Genomic DNA, 18,459 nt, shown 5'->3' on the forward strand with positions numbered 1-18,459 from the left:
TTACCTGTGACTCATGGGCAAGGCGTTGATGGGCCATGAGCAGAAGAGCCCAAAGGCAGGGGGCCTGAGAAGAACATTGCCCCACTTGGTTCCAACAGTTCATGAAGATGGTGATAGAATACTTTGTGTACATCCTACACTACAACCCAGGAGAATTAACCTTCTGTGTAAAGTTGTCTGACCATCATAACATAGAAGTAATGCTAATAGAATTCCTATTAAGCCTTTGGTTATTTTTGCTCATTTGAGGATCAGCTTTTATTTGCCTTTTTAAGGTGTACTTAATACTCTGGAATAGCTAATAGAGGTTGTGTTTTTTGACTTTCAAGCATTTAGGAAATATTTGCTAGCTCTGCTGAAAAGAATAGTAAAACAGGAGTAAGGAATTTGAATGTTTCATAAAATGAGAAGCAGAGCCACAGTAATGATCCAGGAAATCTCACCTTTTAGTTCTTAAATTTTGAAATTAAAGGGTTTTTTCCGAGGTAATTTAGGAAGAGCAGTTGGAAGAAGGCTGGCATGTCCTGAGAGTGGACAAATGGTTCCTGTGTGAGTGAACCCAGTACATCCAAAAGTACACCCAGATGAACAGTATGATTATGGTGTGCTTTCCTAATGGGGTAAAGAGAAGATTTTTCCTCCTCTTGGTTTTACTGATGCCTTTTAGCCATGTTTTCACTGTACAGCCCACAGCTCATGTGGACATTTCTCTATTAGTTTAAATAAACTGGCTTGTCTCCTATTAGCAGTATAGCCACAACAATGGATGTATCTTGAAATCCCTTCTGTAACTGGAGAAGAAAAATAGGTCTGCCATAGGACTTCTGCATAATAAAATTTTCAGTTTGGAACTTTTGGAATTATTTTTTCCTCTTAGGCATTTCTAAAAATAGTTTCTGTTAAAGCAGCACTTTGGAGAAGATAATAGGAAACTGAATGAAACTAAACCTCAAGTAAAAGCAAACTAATCTTGAAAACATTGTCAGGCCTGTAATTTTTGCCCTTAATGTGGTATTTTTTCTGGCCATGGTCTATTACCAAGAGTTTAGTGAAACCTAAATACAGGGAAATTTAAGAAAAGAAGAATATAGACATGTTAGGAAGACTTCTCTGTGAAGACAAGCTTAAAGACATGATAACTAGAGGGCAAAACTCAGCTAGAGGGTTTGGATTTAAGATGTATGAAAAATTGAGTGAGTTAGTCCTTTTGACATTAGCACACCAGGATAGCAAAATGACTCATTATTAAAATAGTTGATCATTAAAACCAATACTTATTAAAAAATAGAGACTTTCTCATTTACTTCTTCCCTGCTGTGTAGGAGCTTTTTCAGCCACTAAGTGGAAAGAAACTAGAAGAGTCTTGGAAATCTGCTGGCTTTGGGAGTTATTCTTAGAATTATAACTAGTCCTTCTGATTTTGCTAGTTGCTACCACATGGAGCAATGAAGCTTTAGCAAAATGTTGACTCAGTATAAGTACCAAAATAGAAAACTAAAATGACTACTGTCACATTTAGGCATGAAAGTCTTATCAGTTATGGACAAGAAAATAATTACTTTTTAACCTTTATTTAGACTATATTTTAGTTTCTTGTCCCTTCATGCATATATTCTTTTCCCAGTTACTCTGTCGTCAGAATACCTAAATTAATAATGAGGTGCATAACTTGCTGTTATTTATTGTCAACATTTAAACTGTTAGTGGATTTTAAATGACCATATTTTCCTCCACAAATTAGCATTTTCTTACAGTATGCTGAGATCAGTTTGTCATAGTTCATTTTCATTAAGCTTGAAAGATCTCCCTTCAGCAAGAAGGTGATAGCAATTTTGTTCTTGATGTGGTGCAGCTAATTGTAGTTCCTTCTGGCCACAAAACCACAGGATTTTATAAAACTGCTAATGCATGCTCTTAGTACCTTGTACTCTGATATCTCTGATTCAGCCAGTATTTGCAGTTCCTGGCTGGTTTATGCCATTACGAGTTGTATGATGGAAGTCTCTTGGTCTTCTCTGCCTAAATTACTTGCCATTTTGTTCTAAGTCCAAATAGTAGTGTTCAGTATGGGAAAGTTTGGGTATGGAAGAAATTCCTATTCTATGATCCAGATTTCTAAATTTGAAGTTCTCTTGACCTCTGTTATTCTTGTGCCTTGCTCTGCTAGAAGAATTAGTGGTTGATACCCAGAGATCAGTATAAATAAAGTTCCATCAGCTTAGCCTATCACTACTGTGTTCTTTAAAAACTTTGTTGCATATGAGTGCATGGCAAGTTCATACAGATTCTCTCTGTGACCTTTCCAAGTCCTAATTCAGCAAGGGCACACACAGCAAAGCAAATGATTGAGGAGGGAAGGGTTGGCTTCTTGTTTCATAGTATTGCCTTGTTAAAGTGGAGTGTAGGTTTTCAGTGTTGACAATAAGAAGTTAATGCACAGGTTGATAAATGTGGACTTCTGAGTAGAAAGAAATAATGAAGTTTGATTCTTGGTTGAATCTTTTTACTTTCTAAGTAAATACTGAATAAAAAGTCTCATTATTTAAATGACAGATTAGTTAAATTACTGGACTTCGTTAGTGCTGGGATTTTCTCAGTTATTACATTACGGAGTTCATTGCATGTTTCTGAAATAAAACAGCAGCTAAGATTTCTGAAACAGTTTAATTTGTTTTAAAAACCAACCTTGTTAAATAGCAAAATGCTTAAGTTAAAGAGAAGAGGATATTCAAGGTAACAAATAGGTGCTGATAAGTTTGATACTTAGAAGAGGGTTACCCCACGCAATTCATAAGACTAATTCTTTTCATTAGAGTGTGGGTGTGTCTAAACCAAATTCGAACACCAACCTACACTAATAATGAGTGACAGTTAATGATTACTTCCGTTTATCTCACAAATGGCCAGCAGTGGCTAATGGGTATTCCTGTTCAACTTCACAAGCCATTTTGCAGTGGATGTGGGAATGAGCTCACAAGATCAACCCCTTTCCCCTCTTATACTAGAGGTGCTAGAGGTAAGTGTGGTTTTGGGGAACAAGGGTGGGAGGTCATGAGATGAAAGTGATGTGGGATTCTTAAATTTTTCACAAACCTCCATAAAGGCATGTATCTGGGGATGGGCAAAGATTCAGTTGAATTCTTATTTTTTGCCCAAAGAGATTACCCAGTCCTAAATTGACATGCTTTCCTTGAACTGGGAGTCAGAAATCCCTTTTCTCTTCTGTTTTTCTGCTGCAGAAATTCCCAACATTCCCATTATGTGGGCTCCAGAGAGGGGTAAGCAACATCTTCAATCCCACCCAATCATTTCCAAACTAATTCTTTGCTAGTATTTTTTTGCTTTTTAAATCATCATCAGAAACAGTTTTTAGACACATTTTTCCCATTTGTTTGATTTTCTTGTGGATTCTCATATTTTTGTTTTATAGGAAGGTCCCATGGCCTCCCCAAGTGCTAGGGTCAGACTCATTTGCTGTTTCCATTTGTGTGCTATTCTCCTGTGGATTTTCATGGTTCACTCTGATCAAATGATATTACCAAAGGGTGAGCATCTAGACTCTTGGGACTGTTTCACTCATGGTATCCTGGGTTGTTGATAAAGCACTGCAGCCCTGCTGCCCTGTCAGTCATTTGGCAGGCTTATGTTTTGCTCTTGCCAACAGTTGCATCTGATTGTTGGTGGGCTTTGGTCTTTTTTCTGCCTTGTCTGGAGGCTGCCTGGCATTCACTACTGTCTTATATTCTCTCTACCTGCTGGCTGTGTGGCATTGTCCTCCTGAAATCTTGGCCCTTTGCCTGACTGACTGGCATTGCCTCTTGATCAGCTAATTGCTTGACAGTGACTACCTGCTGCCCTGTCCATCTGTTGACCGGCATGTATCGCCTCCTTATTCCTTTCAGTCTGATTGTACATGGGCATTGGCCTCCTGCTGCCCTGGCTCCTGCTCCAAGTGCCTGGCATTGCCTTCCTGCTGAGTGCATCTGCTGACTTTGTGGAATTGCTCTTCTGCTGCTTGGCACACCTGCTGAATGTTTGGTACTGCTTTAGCAACTTGCTGAATGTTTGGCATTTTCGTCATGCCTTTTCATCTGATCCTTGACTATAGTGTCCCCTTGCTGCTCTTTGAGTCTGCTTACTCATTGATACTTGCTCTTTTGCCATTCCGTCCACTTGCTTTTATGCCTGGCATTTCTATCATATTGTCCTACCCATTTGCCTAGATTTTGTTTCTAAATATGAACCAGTCTGAAAAGATTAAGAAAAATTGTAAGGAATGGGGAAGAACTATTGTCTGGCTCCTTCATGGTCTGATTCAGTTTAACATACCAGCCAAAAACTGATCTCAGTACCAGCATTCAGCTTTTTTGTAAAACTACTCAAAACCCATTCCCATCTTATGAGAAAAGAAACCAAACCCAAACCAAACTGAATTTAGTCTTAGCTTCACTTTATTCGATAGGTGTATTACTAAATTGAACTGTATTAAGGATTAAATTCAATAGTAATTAAGTACTATAACCTTAATATTAGCTAAGGTATCTCAGAATCTATGGAGGTAATAGGTAATAACAGGAGGGAAAAACATCTGTTGCTCAGGCCCAAAAAGATTAAAATTTGAATGTAGAGCTGTGTTCGTTAAACATAGTGGATCAAAGAAGCTAAGTAAGAAATTTTACAAGTCTCTTTATTTGAAACAGAAGGTTGCAGCTTATCTAAATAAACCATTGGATCAGTACAGTATTACCAAAACTGAAATGGGTCCTAACTGCTGCTTCCTACTCTTTCTGTACTGGGAAAATAGTCAACTGCCAGTTTCCAGAAACCTTTTGTCACTCTCTCACAGATTAAGAAGAAGGACTTGACTACATCTGTAAGGTCCATAGTAAGGGAATAAATCATTGTCACATCTTAGAATAAGAAGCAGGATTTCCTGCTCTTCTTTTAATTCAACTCATTTGACCTTTTTTCATAGCCCTGCCACAGTTTTTAGCTTAATATGACTGTTTGTGGGTTTAATTGTGGTTTTGAATCCAGTAACAACTAAGAACTGGAGAAAATATTCTGTCATAATGAATCCTGTCATTATTTCATAGTAAATCCTTCCTATATTTAAATAAATTGTATGTAATGTTCTTTTAACTTTAGCTTTTAATCTTTTCAGATATATTATTATTGCTTTTGCTATCTTCAAAGGCACCTTAAATATGTGAAATGTCTAAGCATATAGGCAGGGCAGCAGCCCTTGACTCAGTAGGAGCTTTCACCAGTGTGAGACCAGCTGTGGAATCAAAGACACTGTGGAGAGAGCACCTTGTTCCCATGCCCCCAGTACCAGTTTGCTGCTTTGGGGGATGGCTCTCAGGAGAGCTGACCATGTTCAGAGGAAGACTTAGTAGGACCCTTTTCCCAGTTTTCACATTAATGCCCAGAAACCAGTTAACTTGTATTTTGCTCCAAGGAACTGGAGGATGTGAATGTCCACCTATATTTTAGTCCTTTACCATCTCCTAGGCTCTCCTGTCCTCTCTCTTCTCAGCCTTTCCAACCCTCCTTTGCTTTTCCAAGCGTATTTTTTTCACAACTTCATGAACTCTTAAAGATGGGAGGCTGTCAGTCTCTCACTTCCCACCAGCTTCATATTGTTGAAGGACGTGGTGACAAGAGCAGGTGTCAGTGGCAAATCTCTTTCTCCAGGCTTTGTCTCCCAGTGCTACTTTGATGCTTCCCTAGGCCGTTGTTTGAGAAGCATAGCAGGAGCTGGAAGGGAGGAGGAATATTCACTCTAGCACTGTAGGGTTGCAGGATACTACTAGAACTCACTTCTTATCCCAAAACACATATGTAATTTGTTCATGTATTGTTTTAGGGGTTTTTTAATATACTTTTAAAATTATATTGCCTCAAATATATGGCAATTTTTTTTTTCAAATAATATTCAAGTTACATAAATTTTAAGTGCAGAAAAGCAGCAGAAGCTGGAGGAAAATAAACCCTAAGCTTATCTTGAATGTATGGAATTTTCTTGGCTGAAAACCATACCTATGACAGAACTGATGCAGTCCTGTCTTAGGCAGATTCACTGTGACATATCAAGTTAAATCAGTTTTCTGCCTGAAGTGGTCAAGTTATGGTACAACTATTCCAATTAGTTCTAAAAGAATCTGTGGTAAGTTGAAAGACTAAATTTTAGGTTTTGTCTTATAAATGAGTCAACATTTGGTTAAAGAAAAATTTGCGCACAAAGCCCTGGGAGTAACATTTTCTCTATTAGATCCCTGTAACAGTGATGTACAACATTATTTTATCTTTAATTTCTTTTTCTTGGGGGTTTTAGGGAGGTGTTTTTAGTCTTTTGTCCTTATTATTCTGGGAGGAAGGGGAGGGATTTGAAGGTATTCTTTAGCCTATCCTGTGCTGATTTTCTACCAAAATTGGCTTTTGAAACAGTCATGAACAGCACAAGTCTTTCCAGCTCATAGTTTCCCTTTCCAGAATAACTAAATTGCCTGTTATCAGCCCAATTTTATCTCTGTTTTATTCCTCCTTTTAGACTCTTTTCCTTCCTTATTATCTGTGATTTAAAAAAAAAACTGATACAGTTGTCATAGTCATTTCCTGAACTAAAATATCTACATCTTGCAATTTGTCAGGAGAGAGTTTGTTGTGTATTCTCTTTACTTCAATGCACTTTTTAATCTCCGTTTATTTTTTTACAGTTCACTTTCTTTATTCTTCTCTGTTTTCTAAAGGTATCCTTTCTGATGATAGCAGCATTGCAGTCTCTAACCAACTAATTTCTTCAGTTGTTTCTGGAAAGAAAAAAATTCCTAACTAATGCAGGTCTTTTGCACTCAAAAAGAAATCCCACTACCTTGGGATTTCCAAAAGGTGCTTCACTCCCTTGATCCATTTAATCACCGCTTTCACTTTCAGTTGAAGTTTCCCACTCTTTTAAAAATAACGTGTTTGACAGTAACTCATATTAACTTGGAATGCAGATTTTATTATGTCTGTATGTTGCTTCTGGATTCAGATTTTAAAAATTATTGGGTTAATTTAGACAAGAATGCTTTGAATTATACATGTCATGCTAAAGAACATACATGGCTTTCCATTCATGCTTGTCGTCGACAAAGGCTTTTGCTATTATAATTCACTTAACAATTTGCTGAATGTCTACTGATACAGAGTAAGGTCCAATGTCTTTCTGCTGTTACCTCTTAACTTAGTTGGCCAATAGCTTTTGTTGGAAAAATGAGGAGATGATGTTGCATTTGGAGTATAGAAATTTGACAGCAAATCAATCCCTTGCTTCCCAGCTGTTCCCTAGAGATCAAGAGGGTGTGGGTGCAGTCAGCTAACTCTCTCACTGCAACCAATTTGTCACTTTCAGTCTGGTCACATTCAGTGAGAACTTCTATGAGCACAGATTGATGGATAGCTTAGTTCACAAAAGCAACATGTTACACATTCTTATTAGATTGACTGTAATGAATACACTTGATCTACAAAATGTAAGCATATAGCACTATGTACAGCTCTTCACAGGTGATATCCAAGGCAGGCAGAGGCACAAATCCTACAGAGCCATCCCAGCTTGGAGAGGAAGAGAGGAGCAAGCCTGTTGACTTATTTGCAGAATGGAATCATGTTCTCATCTTCTGCCAAAGAGGATTTCAAATGCAAAATTTATACTTTGGGGAGAAGTGGAGATGATATTGCAGTCGAATATCCTGTGCTGCCTTCATCAGTGGTGGGGGGCAGCTGTTTGTATATAAAGGTGGGGTTTTGCACCCTTAGCCGCAGGCCATCATGCCCACATGAATTCCTACAGATGGATGTGCAAAGGAATAAATTAATGGTAATCTACTGCAGAATTGTTCTCCTCTGTACATTTTCCTGCTGTTCTGCCCAGACAGGTTTTAGATTCAGCCTGGAGAAGGGAAGCCTCCAGGAAAGTCCTATTGCATTCGTTCAGGACTTAGAGGGGGACTATAAAAAAGACGGGACCAAACTGTTTTGCGGAGCTTAATGTGATAGGACATGGAGAAATGATTTTAAACTGAAGGAGGGTCAATTTAAATATTAGGAAGAAATTCCTTACTGCGAGGGGAGTGAGGCACTAGCACAGGTTGCACAGAGGAGCTACAGATGCCCCATCCCTGGAAGTGTTCAAGGCCAGGTTCAATGGGGCTCTGAATAGCTTGATCTAGTTGAAGATATCCTGGTCACTTGCTGAAGCTTGTTCCACTTCATTTGGGAGTTTAATGAAGGCAAATCTATGTAATTGTTTGAAAATATTATCTGAGACTACACCTAAGCTTTTGTTTGATTTGGCCTTTACTGCTGTCATGGAATGTCATAGCAACAATAATCACCTTCACTGCTTGCTTTCAAGAAATATTTATTAGGCTTTATTCTTGCAACCTTTTTGCAGATATACTGACTAGCAAATAAGCTTTGTTTTGTGTAGTGTTACAATCACATCACTCATTCAAGTGAAACAATCATCATCACATTCAAGTGGCAGATTTTGCAGATTTCAAAGCTGAATGAAACGTACACATTGCACTTTGCAATTTTGGATGAAATTTTGGCCTACAACTCCCTTTTTAAGAGTGAAAAATTATTGGGTCGTTGTCACTTCCTGCTACAAGCTGACCAGTTCTTCCTTTGAAACCCAATAGTGCTGAGGTATCCAGTGGTATACAGAATTAATCCATGAACAGCAAGGCTTAACACTATGGTGTCTTTCAAACTCTTTTACAACTCATCCATATTTTATTGATTTCTGCTGGTCAGCATTGGGCATTCCTGGAAAAAGAACAGAGAAGGGCACAAAATTCTTTCAGATGTGTTTGTCTCCTAGGGATTTTTTCCTGCAGAATTTTAATGAGAAGCTGCTGTTAAATCATCATCATCATTCTTTGCAGTCAAGAGAGAGTAGACTTTTCTTTTGACGTTAATGTTAACAAAGATGGATTTTCCAGTCTAGCTAGAGCTGTGGGACTTTCTCAATAGCTTTTATACTGTTTAGACAGTCCAGTATTTTCCCCAGAAATATTTTTTGTCTTTGTTTATTTTCATTGTTAATTTTTCTTTAAGAAATTATGATCATTTAAGATGTATTTTGTTTTATCAGATACAAAATGTTGGGCAGCTAACCTTTGGCACATTTGATTTCTGTGTTATTCTGTCTTGCATCACCCATATAATTTATACAGAAATACTGTCTGATTTTTTACCATAGTTAATTCACCTAGAGGTATGATGTTTGCAGTTGCTGTACACTTAGCATGAGCACATTTGCTGTGGTAGTGAGATGTTTAGCATTCAGTGCAAGATTCGTGTGTGCATTTTGAGTACACAGAGCAAGAACTAACTTGTTCACTGTGCCTAAGAATCTGTTTTGCTTTGTCATTCCATAAAAGCTACTGCCTCTTCTCAGTGAGCCACTCGCACACTGCTAGTGTAAAAATCAGTTGGCTGCAAAAGTTTGGACACAGAGGGAATTCTATTAAAAAGCAAAAAGATTTTTCTGCAAAACATGGTCTGCTGCTTCGACCACAGCAGAAGTGTATGTGAGGAGAGGTGCTTATATGCCTGTTGCTATATCTAGATTTATGAAAAAGTGTGTATGTTATAGGAATCCTGAGGGTTTCAAAACTGAGTTGTGTGGCTGGGAAGTAAACTGGCAGATTTTATCTGTACAATGCAAAGCTGTATTAATGTGAAAGCATTGCTCTGTCACAGCTGAGTAGTGTCAATAAATGATTCAGTTGCTTTTACCTATTGCATGAAAGATATTTTAACATATTTTAAAACTAAAAGAAACTGGTGTTTTGGAAATGTGTATAGTAAGCATGTTAGGAACAGTGTAATAGAGAGGATATATTCAATACTGGAGGTTTTATATATATATATATATATATACATATAGTTAACTATTACTATAAAATACTGTAAACTATTAATTAAGTAGTAAAATAAAATTCCAGAGGAAAAAAGTAAACTTGATGTATTTAATATTCCTCACTCAGTATAGATTAGGAATTCTACTGTCTTCCACTTCAGTGTTTGGTGCTGCAGCAGTGTCAACAAAATACCTCTCATCTTCTGTTTGAGAAACCTTTTCATCCAAGAATCTTGAAGGTAAAAAATGTGATTTGTGCCAGAAGTTAAAATAGTCCTATGTAGGAAATCATTTGACAGAATGCACAGTAGGTCACTTTGGCTTTCAAAATCTGTTTGCTTGTCAGTTCTAATGAAAGCATCATTTCTATGTGCCAGAAGTGTTCAGACTCTGAGCGCATGAATTGCATCACTGGATGTCACAAAAGAATCATTTCTATGAATTTTTAAGTTATCGAAAAAGTACTTTAAAGTTGCTATTATTAGAGATGCTTTATCATTTACTTGGGGAGTAAAGATACCATGTAAGGGAATCTTAAGAGGTTGTATTTTTTTGTAGTTCTTGTGTTGCTATGATTTATTCTTGGAAAATTATCACTCATTAGGCCATCCTTTGCAGGAGGTGTATTTTGGGAAGGGTTGTTTTTATTAAATCTTTAAACATTGATGATTTGAAGTCTAAAAGTGTTTGGAGGAACTACTTAACCTATGGAAGAATTTGACTGAAGTTTCAGAAGTGCAGATATTTCACATGCCATATTTGTTCTTGGCTAAAAGTAGCAAATATTTGGAAACATCAGACAAGATCCTCAAAAGAAGAGTTTCACATTTCAATTTCAGTAACCAATGTGCTAGAGCTAAAGCACTGCGAAGTTATTTATATATAGAAGTGAAATTGCAAGTAAAAACTTCTGGTTCTTTCAGTGCTCCAGGCACTGCACAAGTTATTAAGAGAAAGCAGTGTGTATTTCTGCCTTGTGGCCCCATTCTTTGTGTCCCTATGAGGGTCTCTAAGAAATAGTGCCTTCTCTTTTTCCATGACATTAATACCACAACAAAGAAAAAGTTGCAGTTTTGTTTCTCTTATTCTAGAGTTCTAGAGCTCGTTGCTTAGTATACTTCCCCAATTCACAAATACACCTACTCTCCCAGTATAGAAGAATCTAAATTTGGCACTAGTTTTGAAATGAAGCTGACTGTAGCCTGACTCCACTTTGGTATAGATATATAGTCTATAGTACACAAAACTAGAAACATTCTCTAGGATATATTTTTATAAGACAGTGCTCTCTAGTTGTTATTCCATTAGTTAAAGCTCATTACATTGTCGCTTCAGTCATGTAGAATTCTTATTGTCTTACTGTAGATACCCATGCTTATGTCTCTCGTTTGTGCTGCAGGAGTCTGTTTTTCAGAGAACAAAATTTTTCATTTCTTGTGTTTTGTTCCTTTTCTTCAAATTTTAGAGAATTATTTAAAGGTTGGGCTGGATTTCCTATTTTATATTAACACAAAGCAGTTTGAAATAACTGAGGGAAAACTTAAAATAATAGTAATTATTAACAGGTAACATTTTAACAGTGTTTTTTTAATAGCAGAATGGTTTTATTGTCTTTATTAGGAGGTCTTCAGCTATACTACTTTTGCTGAACAGAAGGGGATTTGTTCTTGCACAAATAGGAGTTGCATTGGGAAGCACAGCAGTTTGCACATAGAAATTATTGTTCTAGTGGGTTTATGACAATGTATGGGGGTAGGCAGTATCATAAAATTACAATCAGTTTTTATGGCATGAATATCTTATACACATTTAAGATCTTAAAACTTTATTTAGCGATCAGGAATAAAATTATATATATTAGAAGTGCTATTTAGAAAATGTACATGGTTGATGCCCAGATACATCAATTTCATTAACACTTCAGTTATGCAAATGGGACAAGCAAATCATTGATCTATGAAGTTTATATAAATCATATGCAATCAGGTTTAACTAAAAATCTAGATCTGCAGAAGTGGAAGAATAATTTACAAATTCCACAATGTTGTTTTTTCTAGTATATTAATTTTAATTTTCAGCTTCTCTATAGTGTATAAAAGGTGTAGCATCTTCCCCCAAATGTTTTGCAAGATGTAAGTAAAAAAGAAACTGAATGTTATTAATAACATTATATAATGCTGTTAAAGAAAGCTACAATGAACACTAAGGTTTTTATTAACTAATATATGCTTCATTTGATAATAATAATAATAATAATTTATTTGTTTATAAAAGTAATTATCATTAGGGTCCAACCATTGGGAATTAAATATATTCATGGCTTGGTCATGCATAAGTCCTTGAGTGTTGTCAGAGTTACCTCTACTTGCTACTTGCTTTTTTCAGTCATCTACACAGTGGCATTGTTCTGATAGCTTTGTTCACTAATACCAGTTTATAAGGAAGGCGGACACTGAATTAGCTTCTGGCACTTGAGTCTCATGCCATAGGCATTAGGCTGCAATAAATGCTATGATGGGTCCCAGTGGAAGGAGTGAGAGGGTTCAGAGGAGGCAATTTGCAGGCAGAGGGAATCATGGATATGAGAGAAATAGAGAAAACAGTCTGTATTTAATCTAACAGTAGTTATTGCTGAGACGTTTTTGTTCCTCACAACGATAAATTTTGTAGGGTCATTCTATGATGTTTAGGTTCATTCTATGATGAGTAGCAGCAGCATCGCTGCAGATGTGCTGAGAGTGCAAGCAGCATTCTGGTGCTGCAGAATTATTGTCAGTGGAAATGTGTTATTGGTCTGTGCAGATACACCAGTTTGTAGAGTTCAGTTTTAGTTGGCTACATTAATCAGGGTTCCATTTAGCTTTGGCTGTTCGTAGATATGAATTGGGAGAAGAAAAAGAAAATGGAATCATTTAGCAGAGAAGTGTGTATCAAGCTACCATTGGTAAAAGGGAAAGGCCACTCTTATAAGATTAGATGTGTTTTGTTTTCTTTTTTGTAAAAAAAAATCACAAAGTCTGAGAGTGCTCTTAGTATATATCTGTATGTACCTGGCAAAAAGTAGCTGTGTTTAGCATCAAACAAGGACATAAAAATGGAGACTCACCAGTCTCAGTATGAGTTTCTTACTGTACAGTAAAATTAGATGGTCACTTCATGAGGAAGAACAAATACATGCATCAGGGTCAGCACCGGCCCCATGTCTGCCTAGTCACCACCAGTCATCCTGTGAGCCCAAATGCAGCAACTGCTGTTTACTTTAGCCTTATATTTTTATAAATTTGATTTGGGTTGTGTTGCAGCAATAGCATATATGATCATTTTCATCCATTTGTCAAGATAACTGAGCAATTAGCCAAAGAAATTTGATTATGGAAAACATCATAGACCATGAATTCTGTCATGCCTCACATCCATAAAAAAAGGCACTGAATATCACTATACAGGTTATTGGTGACAAAAGATAAGAAGAATTCAAGGAAACACAGCATAATGGTAAAACTGTGATGAATTTAAAATCCTTATCCAAAAAACTTTCCAATGTATTGAAAGAGACCAACTGCTGAAGCCTGTATTTCTTACTTTTCATGGAGAAGAAATAGGTAAGTGTTATTTTGGTGAGAAGCTCTGATCAGTCTAGCTCCATGTAAGCTCTATTTTCTCCCTACAAAATAAGAGTAGGGAAGTAGACAATAAGTGGAAATAGCTGATTTGTGAATAAAAGTCACTGGTACATGTGTTGGCTCCAGCAGAGGTATTCTGAATAACTTTGAAGAAGGCATCTCATCTCCAGGCTGAGATGCAATTTTTATTCCTAAAATACGCAATTCTTACACAACTGGTTGACAGATGTGACTGACTTTTTTGTTGCATATTTGACTGATCTATCTCTATTTTTTCTCTGCTCTTCTGTAGTCTATGAGCTCTGTTTTAGAGGTTATATAGGTATTTCTTTAGTAAAGCCCTTCCAAGATTTCAGCTTTCAGTGGAAAGCTCAAATAGGTAATTAAATCTTATTGATGCTAATGCTGTAGTCTGTTAAACATAAATTATCTGCAAATTTATCCATTAATTTGCATCTATAGCTCTCTTATATACTATGCAGAGTCATAGATTTTAACTTGTTCAACAGAACTAATATTTTCCACAGAGGCAGTCTCTGTCATCTTAATTTAATTGAATTTAATAAGATTTCTGAGTCTTATATTTGCATTTTAGTTGAAGAAGTAAAACTGTATTACTGCCCAAAACCAGCTGAAGAGTATATGGAATGTCTCAGATCATTACTTACTGTTGAGGTCAGACTTTGCTGTGCTTAATACTTGAAAGACAAAGATAAGGAGTTTCTGAACATTTCCAGAAGAGTAGTCCTGCGTCTTTTAATTAAACCAGTCTGCATTAGGTATATCGTCCAAAAATTGCCTGGGAGGGCTTCCACAGGTTAGAAGCTGAGCTAACAATTTATGTGGAGGCAAAGAAAGGCTGTGAAGCAGCAGAGAACTCTGTGAAACCAATTGGCAGTGAGCCATCTGTTAAGCAACCGCAACTACGTCAAAGATATCTAAAAATATACCAGTTGGTTTGGGAACATAATGCCCTAACTTCAATAAAAAGGCACTTTGTAAACAATCAAAAATGTGCTTTAAAATCAATTGCATTTATTCATATAGCAGTGAAATATAAGAGCTACTGCTCTCATAGACGTTGTTAGTAAATCCTAAATAATTAAATTGCTTGTCCCTACTTCTCTTTGGAGTAGAAACTAGCATTTTATTTCAATCCCATTGTCTCTCTCCATGGCTCCCCCACATCCTGGCACTTTCATCATGTCTTGTCTTTCTTTTTCACTTCTCCTGAATTTCTCCCTCATCTGTTTTCTGTCCAAGATGCCTTGGACAGTTTTTCTTTGCGGAACCTTTAGAATGGTTTGGGTTTGAAGGGAACTTAAAAATCCTCAGGTTCCAACCTCCTCACTGTTTTCCATCCCACTCACTTGCCCTCACACTATTCTCATTTCTCCCCTTCTGGGAATCCTACTGCTTGGATTTCCTGCAATTCTGCCTTTCTGCTTTAGCTTCCTTCTTCCCACATTCCCTTCTCCTATCTAAACTACAAACCTTGCCTTTCTTTGCAGTCTCCAAGCTGGACTTTGTCTTTCTCCTGAACTCTGGCTTTTACTTTCAAGTACTTCTGTTTCTGTGGAACCCCTCTCTTCCATCTCCCTCTTATATGCACCTGTCTTCTTTGTACTACCAGCTTATCTGTCAGAAACTGGGGGCACTTTTTGGTGTCATTTTAGTGTTTAATGCAGTTTTGCTCCAGTATTTTCCACCTACCTGAGTCATCAGCCTCAGGTTTGAGAATCAGTGTAAAGCTTCAGTCCTGATTAAGGCATCAGTGTGACAGGTTTGAATGAAATATCATAATTTTTTCCTGCATCTGCCCAGCAGTGTCATCACTACTGTTGTAAGAGAGCCAAGGGCAACAGCCTTGATTTGTGATTCATTCTGTGCCAACACTATGGCCCCCTCCAGCAGGCAACAGCTGGCTGATGGTGAGACTACCAATAAAAAATTGTCCATGAAGCAAAGTTGAACAGTCTTAATTCAGCCTTGCTAGAGTACTAGTAAAATATGAAGGTGCTGAGTCACTAATTCCTTAATAGTTCCCATGGAGGCAGGAGTTGGTACCCAAGTTAACTCCTGAACTGGACACAGATGAAAATCTAAATTTGATATCTCTCTTTCACCCTTCCTTCAAACAAAAAAATACTGAAGGAAGTATGAGAAAACATGGCCATCAGCATTTGGGTACATTGTTAGGTGGAACAAAGATTTGTTATAGATTGCAGCATTGCTTATTTCATTTATATATGCGTAGCTAATAAAGAGTATGCTCACAGTGTGATGTGATTCAATTCCTGTTCAGGGCACATGTTAAGTCATGTTATTTGAGGACATCACAAAAGTGGAATATCCAGTGGCTGATTTCAAGAGCAGATGTCACTGTAACAGTGGTTTACTTAGCAGCAGCTTTTTTTGGTTACATCCAGCCAGCCAGGCTGCAAACATGAGAACGGGAAATGTTTCCCTGTTTGTAGAGGTCCATCTGCAGTAATAAATATAAGCATATATATTTTGAAACAACTATTTTTAGAAGCTTGTGTTGTGGATTGTACTGCTGCTTGGACTTTATGCCCTTTCAGATTTTGTTGCTTAGTCTATACATTTTTAATAATCACATTGCCTGCTAGCAGTGACATTTTGTGAAGGTCATTTTTCTTATGGAGTTGGAGAATGGACTTGAATTTCATTGAAGGACTCCCTGAGCTGCAGGATCATTGTTTATGGACTGTCTTGCATCTTGTACTACCTTTGAAGCCTCCTTAGAATTTTAACTAATGATATCTTCAAAGTGTCACTGTGCTCAAGGGCAGAAAATAAATCTCAAAATGCACTTTGTATTTAAAAACAGTTTTGAATAGCTTTGAAGCATGGTATTAACTGAAATGAAAAGGCATAGATACAGACTTGCTATGTATGCACACACAGAGAATTCCACATTTCACTTACCTTTCCATGGTCAGCAAAGTATCTCTTCACCATTGCAATGCCTTTATCTTCTATATTATAAAAATCATCAGGTGTATGCATGTCATAAGGATTTTAGATGTGATTGATGATTTCATACCTCAGCAAGTATATTAAGGTACTCTCTCTCCATGGAAGAGTTTTATTTTTGTCTACATCACTCCAAGCTCACTTCTTCTTATTTTCATAGTGTAAAACACAGTCACTGGGTTGTATTTATATGACTTTTCTGTTTCTGCGTAGAGGATGGCAGATCCAAAAACCAACATGCTATGCTTGAAATGTGGGAGACTGTGGTGTCAGCTCCTAAATTAAAATTGCTTGGTTTTTTATGAACCAAAGTTCCACATAATAAGTTTGCTTATTAATAAAGTACTCAAAGTTTACATGGTAGCAGGGTCTGATGTCTTCTAATATTGATATTAATTTCTAATTAAGTAATATTCTGATATTCCTTTTTAAAAAGTTAAAAGGTAGTGACGATGTTTGAGAATATGGCCATTTGAATATCTGTACTCTTGATGGATTTTTTTTTTAATTATTTATTTTTCTGTTTTATTTATTGCTTCACATGCTAGCGTCCTTCTTTTAGGGATGCTGTTGGGTTCATTCTGTCATTTTCCTTCTCTAGGATTTTAGTTTTCTATTCGTAAACTAAGATCTTACGAAAGTACAAGTATGTGATTTATAATTTAATCTTTCCCACAAAATAATTTGCCTGTTTTTTTCTATATCCAACTGCAAAGAAAATTCAGCTTATTCAGGGTGTCATTATATTGAAGATGTTCTTTTCTATTTCTGTTTTGATAGTTGTACCATCAAAGCATTGTAGTTTGGCTGTATGCTATACCATGGATTTCACAGTTTTATCATCATTGCTACCAATTTAGTTGTGCTGAACAAGTTAGAATCATTTCAGAGCATGAAGCAATGTGATCCACTGAACAGCAGCTACTGTGGGGGAAATGAAGAGAGAATGGGCCTGTAACCTGTCTTTAAGATGTTGTGTCCTAAGTAAAGTTAGATGTTAGGAGACTGGACAGATTGTGCACTTGATAAATTTTGTGCTAGTAAGTAAGGACAGAAGGTTGTGCATGATTGTCCATCTGATTCCCTGTTTGGGAAAAGGACTAAAAATACAAGAATTTTCAGACTCTGCTTCCAGGCTTCTCAATGCCCACCGTGTATGGACTGCTTATGAATAAAAGCCACCAGCCTGGTTTGGAGCTGCTGTTTTGCTGACATGATCAAAAGGGAAGGCCTCAGCCTCTGGCCATTATCATTACCATTTTACTATTTTCCTGCCTGCCTGCTACATGGGCTTCCCTTTGCAAATTTTTTTTTCTATCTTCTGTGCAGACTGATTCATCCTTCTCATGCCTGGGAAAATCTCAACAGGAAAATGCACAAGATTGATGAGGAAGAGAAGGGTCTTTGCTTAGTCTCAAACAGTTTTTTCTTTCTGTTCAAGGCAGTTGTTATTTCTGTGGTGTTGCTTAACACTTTTTATGTTTATAGAGTCCTGACTTTTGTAACTTTCTATAGGAATCTTCACAGTGCCGCTAACAGTCCTTTATCCCAACTCCTTGTCTTTCCCTATTTTACACAACCAAGAGAAAAAATCCATTGCATATTTCAGCTGAAAATTTAGCAACAACATCTCTTGGCAGAAAAAAATGAGGAAATATTCCTACCCAATTTTTAGCTGGTTTCAGTTTTTTCTCATCCTTACCCTTGTTCACTCAGTTTGCTATTTAATCTTTGATTGCAGGCTACTAAAGAAGTAATAGAGCGAGAAGCCCCGGGGATGGCCCTGGCAATGCTGATGGGATCACTTAATGTTACACCTCTGGGCATGCTCTCTAGGTAAGACTGCTTCCTTCAAAATATGAGGTCAACTCTTTCCATAGAATTTCTTGTTGTTATCCAATGGCTGTGCACAAGTCATTGAAG

At 37.0% G+C, this 18,459-nt stretch overlaps 1 protein-coding gene across 8 annotated transcripts in view; it reads left to right on the forward strand.

Moving 5' to 3' along the window:
- The window catches only part of GPHN (gephyrin), a 270,007-nt gene that overhangs the window by 147,781 nt on the left and 103,767 nt on the right, over window positions 1-18,459 (forward strand). For 4 of the 8 annotated variants that reach the window (XM_083864320.1, XM_083864323.1, XM_083864322.1 and 1 more), the window contains exons 5-6: window positions 3,240-3,278; window positions 18,278-18,372. In XM_083864320.1, the coding sequence (XP_083720446.1) occupies window positions 3,240-3,278; window positions 18,278-18,372 (134 nt within the window). The remainder of the gene's footprint in view (window positions 1-3,239; window positions 3,279-18,277; window positions 18,373-18,459) is intronic. The other 4 variants (XM_083864321.1, XM_083864327.1, XM_083864325.1 and 1 more) reach the window with 1 other exon arrangement.

This window comes from Zosterops lateralis (assembly GCF_965231275.1).
Source record: "Zosterops lateralis genome assembly, chromosome: 6".
Taxonomy (NCBI): Eukaryota; Metazoa; Chordata; class Aves; order Passeriformes; family Zosteropidae; genus Zosterops; species Zosterops lateralis.